The sequence below is a fragment of the Amia ocellicauda genome, chromosome 13, assembly GCF_036373705.1.
Source record: "Amia ocellicauda isolate fAmiCal2 chromosome 13, fAmiCal2.hap1, whole genome shotgun sequence".
NCBI lineage: Eukaryota > Metazoa > Chordata > Actinopteri > Amiiformes > Amiidae > Amia > Amia ocellicauda.
In genome coordinates, this window is record NC_089862.1 from 19238867 (window position 1) to 19251692 (window position 12826).

At 37.1% G+C, this 12826-nt stretch overlaps 1 protein-coding gene across 5 annotated transcripts in view; it reads right to left on the reverse strand.

The window, feature by feature from the left end:
* Positions 1–12826, reverse strand: part of dok7b (docking protein 7b) — a 29116-nt gene that overhangs the window by 15619 nt on the left and 671 nt on the right. For all 5 annotated transcript variants that reach the window (XM_066720097.1, XM_066720096.1, XM_066720093.1 and 2 more), the window contains exons 3-7: positions 10987–11217; positions 9208–9408; positions 5852–5971; positions 2243–2350; positions 928–1817 (exon numbers count right to left, since the gene is read on the reverse strand). In XM_066720097.1, coding sequence (XP_066576194.1) covers positions 928–1817; positions 2243–2350; positions 5852–5971; positions 9208–9408; positions 10987–11217 — 1550 coding nt within the window. The remainder of the gene's footprint in view (positions 1–927; positions 1818–2242; positions 2351–5851; positions 5972–9207; positions 9409–10986; positions 11218–12826) is intronic.

The following is a 12826-nucleotide window of genomic DNA, read 5'->3' on the forward strand; positions in this document are numbered from 1 at the left end:
AGATTAAGAGAAGAATCGCTCATTTTGAAAAGGCATTATAAAGCCCCAGTACAAAGGGCTGAACATGCAATTGCAATGACATGAGCTCTCTGAGGAAAATTAACGAGGACTCAAATCTAAGTGCATAACCACTGAAATGAAGCAAGAGTTTTAAATAAAGCCATCTATAACTAAATGTCACAACTTTAATTGGTTTGAAAGTGCACAGGATTCACACTTTGGCTAGTCTCATTACAGTCCTCACACAAACCACTAAAAGGTTTTACACCCGATATTTATCACAGAGAAAAGATTACAGGTGGTCAGCAAGTTGCATGAACTGTGTAAACTATCTATTAAAAAAAGAACATTATGCATGCAATCTTTTTTTTTTTATTTCATAGCCCAGTAGTAAATGTATGAAGATAAACTGATTTAAACTGCTTGTCTTAACATGTACCATATATTAAGAGTTCTACTAACTTGCGGTTGATAATTAAACGTTAATATCCTGCAACTTCCTGAAAAGACTTGTATACATCTTCATAATAAAAAAAATGAAATTGCTGTCAGTTTCTTCCTACTGTGATTAACCTCAAGTTAAATAGTTTCTTATGTAACCTTATATAAAAATATTGTTTTATAGTAGTGAAACAAAAGCAAAATGAATAACAGAGAAAGACTTACATGCAAGAAAAAAAAGAAGAAAGGGATAGAGAATTGTGAAGGCCTTAAATGAAGAACATTACAAATATACCTATATACCTGAAATATATCCTTCAGTTTATGCATGATTCACGCTTTAACCTATAAAAGATGAACCTTGGATCCAGTACGGACACACCTCTTGCACTTTATCCTTTTGCAGTGTGTGATTCCAACCTATGAATGTTCTTATTACCTTGATTGTGACAAATAAATAATTGAAATTAGGCAAGGTTACTCTACCTTTAATCCTCCACAGATGGGGCATGTAGCAAACAGAGCTCTTGAGATCCCTGGGGGTGGGGTGCATATCTCACAGGGGTCTGTGGAGACACCAGCAGATGGCGCCACCTCACTGCTCCTGGATTCCAGCATCTGTCCCTGCGGGAGTGCAGCACACCACCTTGGAATAAGATCCATGTAGATCTCATCGGAGTCCCTGGAGCTTTCCTGGCTTGACGGTTTTGCAAGCCTCCTTTCCGAGCTTTGCTCAGGTGTGGCTGCCTTTGTGTCTGTAATACCTGTGGGGAGGGACAGAGCTGCCTGGTCCTTTGGAAGAGTGCTCTCCGGGCTCTTGCTCCGTGCGTCCCTGGTTGCAGTCGCTTGTAACACACTCCGAGGCGTGTCATAGAGATGCCTGAGCGAGCTGGGAACCTGATACTCGGAGCCCAGACCCCGCTGAGGCTCGCCACGCTGGCAAGTGCACAAGCTCTGATCGGATGCAAAGTTCAACGGTAGGCTAATCAAGGATCCAAACTCATCCCCGTGGCAGATATCCAGGCTGCCCGTGTAGGAAGAGAAGCTTCCAGAGTATGAGGAGTGACTCCCAGTGGCAATCCCACTGTCGGAAGAACTCTGGCGACCTATTTCCTGCAGCTTCCTGGACCGAGGAGGCTTTGGAGGTGGCCGTGTTCCTCGCATGACTTCAGCGTACAGCTTCTCCTCTCCCTGCAGTGCAGTCTTCGTCGCTGGCAGGCCCTGAGGCTCCAGCGGCGCGCTGCTCATGGGCGGCTCTGGCCAGATCGCCAGGCGGCTCCCGATGCTGGTGTCTGAGTGGCTGGTGTCAGAAGAGGAGCTGGACAGGCTTCTGTCATCGCCCAGTGCACCTGATGTGCTGTAACTTGAGGTGGAAGCTATATCAAAAAATCAATGACAAATTAATACAAAGATCTGAAAACAAGAGAATAAATGATTTTACATAGCCCACTAAAACTAAAACTGATTCCTTAACCTTTTGAATTCCCAAGACTACACCAAATGATTCTCCAAGTATAGCTGAATCACAAATTCATTTTTGTTAAAAATGCAGAAACAACTCGAATATGATAGATAACCAGAACCAATGTCTTACAAACCATGAATTTATCAACTATTAATCTTATACTACTATCAGTGAGAAAACTTGTTTTACTATAAGCATTACAAGACAAAGCTCAACTAGTAAAATCAGTGCTAATCAGTGCTATGGCCACTGCTTGTGGAGATGCTGTATTAATAGTCCTCCTGTAGCACATGTCCAATATCATCCTGCCAAGTCTGACCTGCTGCAGCGTCCTACCTGTACTGCTCTGCCGACTGGAGTGAGACAGGAGACTGAGGCGTTTCTCCAACTCAAGGGCTTCGTGGCTAACCCTGTCTTCCATGTAGGCTGGATTGGCATTGGGGTCTGTGACAGAACACACATAGCATGCAATGGGCGTGTTAGTGATCATATATGCACACTTGTACATATCAAACTAAGCAAAAAAACAGAAGTATACATGTTTGGTGGAGTGCATCAAATGGAAAAACACAGATACTGAAACTCGTGCAATGTCTTTGGTGTCAGTCTGTGGTTTTCTTGACCCAACAATAAGTAAAACTGGTAACTATTATAATACCTCTAACACTAAGGACTACACCTCTCAAAAATGACTAAAATAATACATAAAACTATTCACATCGTTATATGGGTTGTAACACATGCAATACATTGCAAAGTCAAACAGCTGTTCATGGAAAAATACAAGTTTCACTATTCACTAGAGTCACTATTGATGTTTTAAAAGATAGATTTGGTCAATGATAATCCATAGTTCTGCTGAGGGAGTGAACTTGCACAGTGCCGTTATGGACAAATTATGTTATTTTATGTATTTATTCCTCTCAAACTACCTTTTACTCAGGTATAAATACAAAAAAATACTCATAACACTGTACTCCTTATGTCAGTTTTTACCTACTCTAGGTTTACATCAAATATATTGAATGTGGGGCTGTTAAGGACAAGTCAAACAGGAGAATTACTAGGTGTGTACAGCTGACCATGGTAGTACGCTAACTGTGTACTTCCTAAATATGGCTCAAACTCGTATTACCAAAATATGGATAAACCATGGGGCAGAAGGCCAGTTGTAAGATATGGGGGGTTTATCACAATCCCCCTATGGAATTACACCACCCCCCCGGAGTGATTAGCCATGTCCTCTGCAACGTTGAGAGAGCTGTGACTTTGAGCTCGGCTGCCGCTGAGCCATGTTCTACGCCGTTTGTCCTGTCTTACAGTTTAATAATAGGCAATGACCTAAACTTCTGATTAGGTGCGTGTAAGTGTGAAAAAAAGGCAGTAGCTAGTCCTGACAGCTGTCAATAAATATCCTGTTCTTAACTGTCATGTAGGAGACATACAAAAAATGGAAAGTGATGTTTGGGGAGTTTTTTTTCCCAGTCAAATAAAGAAATGTAACACCTCTTCTTGTTTGTGATAGCTGCACAGCAGGACAGAAAATTCCAGCCCTGAATAATACATGTTTTGAAGCAGAAGACAACAGGAATTGGAAATCAATATTATTGCTAAACCTGTTTGGATGCATGCAGAGAAAAGGGTTCAAATGGGGACGTGAATTAAGATTTCCAGAAACTGCAATGTTCATGATATTATTGTTAATCTAACTGTAGGACATACGTCAACAAGTGAACTGTGTCAAATGAACAATTAATACAAGACCATAAACCCACTGTGAATATGTATGAACATAAATAATGAAATAGTTTACTTTTGAAAATGCCTTTATGAAGCAGCAATATTTTCGATTTTAAATTTTCATCGTTTTCACAAAAACATTTAAAATCCACTAAGTATGTCAGTACAATTTGTGAAATCCAAATCTATATATGTTTTAATCTCTTAACAGTTGCACATTTAAGATTAATTAAAAGGTTTATAAATCTAGCAGCTTATGTTGTGAAACTATATGGCATAGTGATGCTACCAAGTGGTTCATTCATCGACTTCAAATAAGCCAAGCAGTCTCTCCAGTGTCAGGTTTGCGGTTTAGTCTTGAATTTATGGCTTCCAGGATCTTATTTCACTGACTGGCACAAGCTTGTCAGGGTATGTTCTTGTTTATACATTTTTTTGTTAGTCAAATTAATTTTCTAATTTAACTTAACCGAAAAATAAAGCAGCTTAATCTTTCCAGGAATATGGTCTGTTATTTAACAGATTTATATGGTGCTTCTTCCTTTGGATAAAGTTCCCAACAACACAGACAATCTTGGTCACTATGCGTAGTGTCACTTCAAGTATTGCTCCCCACTGCTAATTATAGCACATTTACAGCCATGAATGTCTCAGTTTTAAAAAGGCTGCAGCACTAAAGCATTCATGAAGCATATATATTACTCAACGTGTGTGTTTTTCTAATATGCATTGAATAACGGCTTTAAACATTGTTGGCTGGGTGTATGAGACGGGAACAAAAATTCAGTTTTCATCCAAAGATGCATTCATACCTCCACTTTAACCATTATATGATAAAACTGGGAACCGATTATCATTTACTGTTCACATGGTATGCTTTTAGCTTTTGAAGAAGCAGAAACACATTCAGCTGAATGTCTCTTCACAGTGAAAGAGACAATGTAAAAAATGTAACTTATTTCAAAATAAAAAATAAAAAGAACACTGTTTTAATCCAAGGAAAAATGAATGTCTTTGTATAGCTGCTAAAGACATGAGTCATGATAAAATACATGTATACTCTGCTTAATAATATAATAAGCTTAATACATACACTCTGACTAGCGGTAGGTAAATTACAATATATATATATATATATATATATATATATATATATATATATATATATATATATATATATATACTTTTTGTTTTGGGGAAACTGGGAATGTACTAAAACACACTTGAAGGGCACACTACCATAAGCCTTACTAAATGTAGTCATTTTTCCCTGTCACAGTAAGCCATGTAAAGTCATGTGAGGGTTCTTGCAAATGCCAATTAAGCAACAATACCCAGACACAAGGGGTCCCATAAGCCAGAGAGCTGCCTGCAGAATTAGTCTCATTCTCATCTCATGAGTCGCATTCCTTTATGAATGACAAGGTTACCCACATGACAGGTAAGGATACGGCTGCTTGTTATTCATTCAAACGTGTCCCGAGGAACATGCTGCTGAGTTTTACACAATTTAAACACAGCATTTGTGTCCATTAAATAATCAATCATTTATTTGAAAGGTATCAAACCCTTTTTAATGTTGTCTCTACTAATGTTTAGAGGAAATTCTTAAAAAATGACATAATAATAATAATAATAATAATAATAAAAGGCCATATTTTACAAGAGTCCGATATCTTTAAAAAGTCTGAATACTGTATTATGATTTTAAGAGTTCAATTTGTGTCAGAAAAATACAGAAACACTGTCAGTCTCCATACGATCTAATACATTCAGTCAGAATCCCAGATTCAGCACAGCAATACAAACTGTGGATCCATTCTAAACATTCAACTTACTTTGGCATATGTATATAGTATAAGGAAACAATACCAGAGTGAATTGTACCACTGTGCCTGTCAAGGATATGAAGAGTAAGATAAATACATAAGAGTCTGAAGGTGCAAGCACAGCTTACTTAAGAAAGAGCCCAATGGGTAAACAGCTCTGCCACCTCGGGTTCTTATGAATGAGCTGGTACGAGACTGATGAATGGAAAACTGCATCAATTTAACTGATAAATATACAGACTGACGTCCCAGAATGAAAACCACTTTGCACTTTCCCCTGTCCCCGTGCAAGCAGGCTGTAATTCTAATCAGAGCAATAAGTGCTAGACATGGCAACTTTCAGCTCATGCCGACACCCTAGACTTCCTATATTAACCTGGGAGGACTGGCCGCAGTCCAAAGGGGCCTCTGGTCGGGGAGATGCCGCGGACGATACAGTCAAAGAGAAAGCTGATCTGCTCCCCTTCGACGCAGGACAGAAAGAAAACACCAGCCCCTGCAAGAAAATCAGAAATACCGCATCACATTTTGTCATATGAGAAATGCATTTCAGGAGAAACATTTTTATAATCACCAAGTGCTCAGGAGCAAGAGTCACATAATCCAAGAGTCAGGGTAGGTTTCTTGAACAAAGTACCACATTGGTAAAATGCTTTAGAAAACAAACTCCTTGGATGTCAGTTCCTGGGATGGCTGTGGCGATGTGCACTTGCAGTCCAGTTCTGAGCAGCACTTTTTATGCATTTCTAAGAGTCAGTCATATAAATGATTTAATCTCACGTACATGTGATGTTCAGTGTAAGTGACTAGCGTAATCCAACATTATATTTTCGTTGTGAACAATGTGTTTTGGTTCCATTTGTTGCTGATGTTTTTGCCACAGCAGTCAACATTGGCAAACACCTCGTTGTTGATCTTTGTAGACCACCTAGTTCTAAAAACAGCAAAAGGCTGGACTGGAAGGACATGTATTTTTCTTTCCTCCACCTGTTACTAGCGTGAGGAAACCCTTGATTTCCAGCCGAGTTCATCTCACAAATATCTGGAAGCTGAAGAACACTTGGAATGAAAAGCTGTAATGGCAAGCAGCTGCTTACCCACCGGGGCTTTTAGATACTAGAGGTCTGGCCTATTCAAGTGAAGAAACTAATGGCTGTCATTAATGATACTCTACAGGACGCAGATATTATGAAACTCCAAACTGCACAGAACCTTTCATTGAGATACAGATACACCATCAAAGCCAATTATTCAATTTACAAAAAATGCTTTCATAGAAGGAAGATTTTACCTGATTCAATCTGTATTCTTAAAAAACAAATCTTTAAAAAAAATAAAATTTTCAGAAATTGAAGATGAAACCAAAAGAAAAAGAACCTCAGCACCTCAGGTTGTATTATAATTTTATAATATATAATTATAATATACAGCTCTGGAAAAAATTAAGAGATCACTGCACAATTATCAGTTTCTCTGGTTTTACTATTTATAGTGTTTGGATAAAATGAACATTTTTGTTTTATTCTATAAACTACTGACAACATTTCTCCCAAATTCAAATTCCAAATAAAAATATGAATAGAATGGAATGGCTGCCATACATTTAAGAAAAAATTGCGGTGGTCTCTTAATTTGTTCCAGAGCTGTAAATCCGTGATCCTGAATTTGTATTCTTGCGTATTTCTAATGAGGAAGGCAATCTCAGCATATGCAGTCATTGTTTTACTACCAAAGTAGTTTTGCTTTTCCATAAGAAGTGAGCAGATTGTAAAATCCCAAAATTGGATGATACATCTAAAGTCCATTTGAGAGCAAAAGGGTGTAATTCAACTAAATCAGCCCAACAGCAGTCAGACATATGTGGTCGTTCATGGGCTCCAGCATCCCGTGTGAAGAATATCTATACCATGAACCCACTTTCCTGCCCTGCTGGCACCCTCTCAGCTGCTGACAAACATGTTGTGCACATGTCTTTGGCACGCTCGAGTCTACTTAGTCAACAACACAAAAATGAATGTAAAAACTATCTGATTACCATTATTTAAATCCCTATGCACAACAGGTTCCATCCACCAAGCTGGCATCAATTGTAATACTTTTCCTTACATTTGAGCAATATACAAACACACAAAAATAAAACAAGAAAAGTATGCATATGTGCATTGCACACACACAGTATATATATATTATTATTATTATTATAAATATTATTATTATTATTACTCACAAACAGAATATGTCTGAAGTATTTATAGAGTATATTTCTGAATTATGTAATACAATCCTTATGGTCTAACAGTTATTTTTGTAAACCTATATTCACCCTTAATCACATGTGGACGTAAACATAGTTTGGGGTATTATACAGCACTATATTTATCGCAATGTACAACAAAGTGATTCTGACCACCAGTCATTAGGGACAATTCTCAGCAGTGGAAAATGTGGTAGTATAACTTCACTATGGTTCATGCCTCCCTCCACTACGTTGTCAAAGGCATTTACACTGTCCTAAGAACTCAAGGTTTGTCAGACAACCTGGTAAACATACCAATTGCATATTGCTCATTGCTCATTAATAGGACTATCCACTCAAACAATAAGACAAAACAAGAAACTTTTGGTCTGTGAAGCATTTACCCTTAATAATGTATTTTCGTGTTTCTGAGAACTGCTTGTTCCTTGTCATAGTAATTGAGGCAACTCTCCATTCACGCTACTGTTCTTAAATGCTGTCAACTGGCAAAGCGTTCTGGGTTCATCCCATCCAACATGAAAGGGTATAAAAAACTAAAGATTGAAGTTTTCCCGATTCCAAATAAGCTTGAATTTGCACAGCCTTCAGTGGGATAACACAGGCTTTAAAAAACCTTTAGGCAAAGTCGCAGAATAACAGGAGCTACCGCAACTACTCAATTTGACTTCAAACACTCCAACAGTAAATCCTGGTCCACCTCTACTCAAACTCGAAGAAAGAAAATGTTGAAGATGAAAGGGAAATAAATGCCAATTGTGGGCAAAGATTACATGACGCTTTATAATTGACACTTGAACAGATATTTGGAATACAATGTTACATATACGGAGAGGAGATCATGTACAATTTTGACGTGTTTAGAGGTTTTGGTTTGTACGATATTCACAGCACTTACTATATAAGTGTAAACTAACATTTAATAGTAAACTAATATGCCATGTAAATACAACCCTGATAAGGGACAATGATCGTCATGGAAGCATATTTATTACATACATGTGTTATATAAATATATATAGTGTAATATAGTCATTTCTTAAATTACTCAAGAAGCCTAAATGCTGATGGATAGCAAATCAAAATCAAAATCATGAAATTAATTGAACACTCAAAGGAAATAATCACTCAGCTTCTCAAAATAAACTCCAAAACAGTCATTGCCATAAGAGACGAGGAATTATAGATGCATAATTATTATACCCAACATAAAAAATAAATACACTCGATACAGAAAGAGTGTCCTTTAAAAATCTTCTGTGGAAAACATTACATTTGATTTGTATTGTTTAGTGGTGTGATTTTCTTGCTGTACTTTTGTGCACCTTTTAATCTAATTATAATGAAATATTTCTAATAAACCTACTGTAAGAGCACAATAAGAAACATTTTCCTCCTTGACACAAACTTGAAGTCAAAGTTTCCCGCTCTCTGGGAGTGTGAGTATAGGTGCTGTTCTCAGAAACAAAAATACTTACAGTAGCCGCACCGTGTGCCTCCTTCGAAGACAAAGCCATTCGGGACAGCTCCATATCTCCTGAGGTCTGACAGTTTCCACTGTCCAATTATTGCTGGTGGAAGGTCCCTGACAATAACCAGCAGGTTATTACACAGATGGAGGGTAGCAGGCCCGCTCTCCAGTTTGGTGCCCGGTAGCACTACGGCATTAAATCTGTGCACTGCAAGATAAAACAAACCGTGGCTGAAAAGTACAGCGAGGATAATTCATCAATTCACAATTCCTACATGCGCCTTATTCCACTTTCTTTATGTTTAGATTTTTGTTGATGTCAGGTTAGTTTGTTGTATAAAAAATATCCTGCTATTAAAGTGTTGACATAATACAATGCCCACTGTCCTCTTTTCAGGATTTATGATCTCCTCTGTAATTTGTAATACATTTTAAATTTAATAAAGTAAATCAAAAAATATATAATAATAATTTGAATTGATAATTTAAAAATTCATCCAGCACATTACAATTTAAAAGTAACCAAAACTTTCAGTGATGTTTTCTAGTAATTGTAGCTCTGACATTCTGCTGTTTAGTCTATTACATGGTAGTAATGCAGAATTAATTCACTCAACAAACATCTGTTAACACTGAAAGTGAAACTGCTATGACTCATTTATTTCAAGTTTGAAGTTATTTCCTACATTCTTTCATTGAAAACAGGATGAAATTTTATATAATGCCATTATTTCTAAACCAGCAATAATAATTATAAAACATCCATGAATATTTTAAAGCGCTTAATGTACCTGCAAAGTGTTTTTCCAACATAAAATATGACTGCAAAGCCGTGGGTGTTAATATTGTGTAGCACTAAGATAATAGAATTAAAACGGCCTCAGGACAAATGCAATAAACTGTGAGAGCCAGCCATGGCTAACGTAAGTGTTGGCTTAAGGACACATTAGAATCATACAAAACACAGATTCAAAAAAATAAAAATCTGCAATTAAACTGTACCATAACAATGTGAGAAACTCAAGTGCTCTACTGCTTTAGGTAGAAAAGACAGACAGGGGCCTTGTCAGTAAATGTAACAATTTTGAGCATGTCGTTTATCAACTCCAAAGTAGGGAAAAAAACTTGAGCAGGACGAGAAGCACTGTCGACTCCAAGATTGATTGCGTTAATAAGAAAAATCTGTACTGATGACTGCCAGCTGGAGCTTGTCATCACACTGTTTATGAATGATGCATAGAGGACAATGAACCGGGATTCAAGACAAAAGGTCGGGCAGAGAAAAATATATAATGGTATTTTGCGCTGACAAAATGAGGTGATATTTTAAAGCCCCAGACAATGTTTCTAGTCGGGAATTGCCGTTAAAATAAATAATGAGAAAAAGTTGTTGATAAGTGCAATCAACTCAGCTGGTTTAATGCCTGATTGTAACAGTATTTCAAATTTCACATTATAAGGAGGAAAAGAAAGTATGGAAAGAATAATTCCATGACCAAACCTAAGACCCTTAATGACAGATGAAAGCAACTGAATATTAGTTATAAATAAAGACATACAAAATGCTTGGGCATAGGTTTCGCATGACCATGAAAATCTAGTCTAACAATCATTTTTGCAGCTTTTTGTTAGTTATGTAAGTAGCTAAAGGATCGTCAGCTGAAAAACAATAAAGCCCTGACCTATAATTAAACCCTACAAGATAAAAGCATTGCCTGAGCAGCAGGGGCCTGGCTGTTAACAAGTGACAACGAGAAGTCCTGAAATGCGGCCCGTTCAAGGTTACCTTCCCCGAGGCTGTAGCGGATCCTTATATCCCAGGCATACATGGTCTCCTTGTTGTCGAAGCCCAGCATCACTGCCTGCGTCAAGCAGATGATTGCAAGGGTGTGACTGACCCCTTCATAGGAAAGTCCTGGGTCGAGCCCACAGATGTCCTCTAGCGTAATGCTGTTTCTCTCCTTGTGACCTTTCGTTTTGTCCGACTTATCTTTGTACACAAGCATTAATAGACAATCTGCAAAAGAAATAAAGCCACATCATTTTTTTTCCTCCCATGGTGAGGGTTGATATTCGATTTTCTATACGTACAATATTTCAATGTATATGTTATTGTTATGTTGTGATTACATCTCGTTCGGCTCAGGTCAATGATTTATTGAGAAAGCAAAAAGCTCAGTTCCTATTTTATAGTATTTTAAATAAGTATTGGTTTTTAGCTCGTCCCCTTCTTGAAATATGGCAGTATACTTATTTTATATTAAAGATCAAATAAAATTATTCAGTTAGTTAAACACTGAAGAAGTTAAACCTCTGCATCATCTGACATAACACTCCCATATTCTGTCACACAAAGACACCTGTGAACTTCAGCAGCTGTGAAAGCAGAAACTTCAAAGGGTTGAGTGATCCTAGCATGCAGCTGAGGCCTAACTCATTAGACAGCACAGGAGGCAGCCAGAAACAGCTAAGTGGGAGGATATTTCCATATAAACCATAGGGAACACAACACCAATGAACAACAAACATAAATGGCACATGACTTCAATATCAGCAAAATATTTATTTTCACTTCTACTGTCAATCACTTATTGTTTAGGTATCCAATCTGTGTAACACAAAATGTTCCTTGCAATTTAGATGGGCAATACACATACACACAGCAACGAGGCTGTCAACATAATTCAGCATCTGCTCACATTCCTGAGTTCAGATTAGTCACCTCAGAAGTATTTTTCTCCAAGATACAGTATTGATATAAATCACATAGAATACCACAATACATAACATATTTGTACATCTATTTGTATAGTTTTTTTTATGTTCTTCTGGAAACTGAATTTAAAATTGCCCACAGTGCAGTTGTGTTTGATTCTTAAGGCTACATTCTAAGAAGTATACAAACACACAACATCTTTGACTTTCCATTGATGTGAACCATATACAGCCTCTAAAATCAAGCCCTTACATTTATTTTTAGCTGCATCGTTTCTGACTAAAACTTGGGGAAATCAGATCTTCACCCCACCCACCTGCCAACTGCAAATAACAAATTTGTACTTGATGGTGCTTCTTGTTTGCCATAAACTTTTTGCTTCTGCACAAAGTGCTATCAAGTAATGGTACCGTGATCTATGATTGGCAGGTGGGTTTCGATTTTTATTACATTCTGGACTTTCATTCCAAATATTAAAACATCACAAGTAATTAAACATGAAACACAAATACAATATTAAAATATTATCATACACTAACATTTTTCAGGAAAGTAATCAAAGGGAAGCTGTGTATTAATTTGTATGTAGTACTGGGAAAATAAATAATGTAAATGAACTGTAGCAATGATCCAGTAGGCTCTGTATCATTAAACTCATCAACACAAGGTGAGCAATTGCTATTATATACTATATAGTAATGTTATTGAAATATTCACAATTTGTTTTAAACTCAACTTTTAGCAATATATGTTTATATATTTTTAGAAATGAGAGCATGACAAGGATATTGAAAACTTTCAAATTTCAAAGTTTAGGTTTACAATAATAATATTTCTTTAAAAATAATACTGACCACATGTCTTAGTCGAGGTAAAAGTTTTGAATGAGCAGGATGAAATTTAAGCTGCC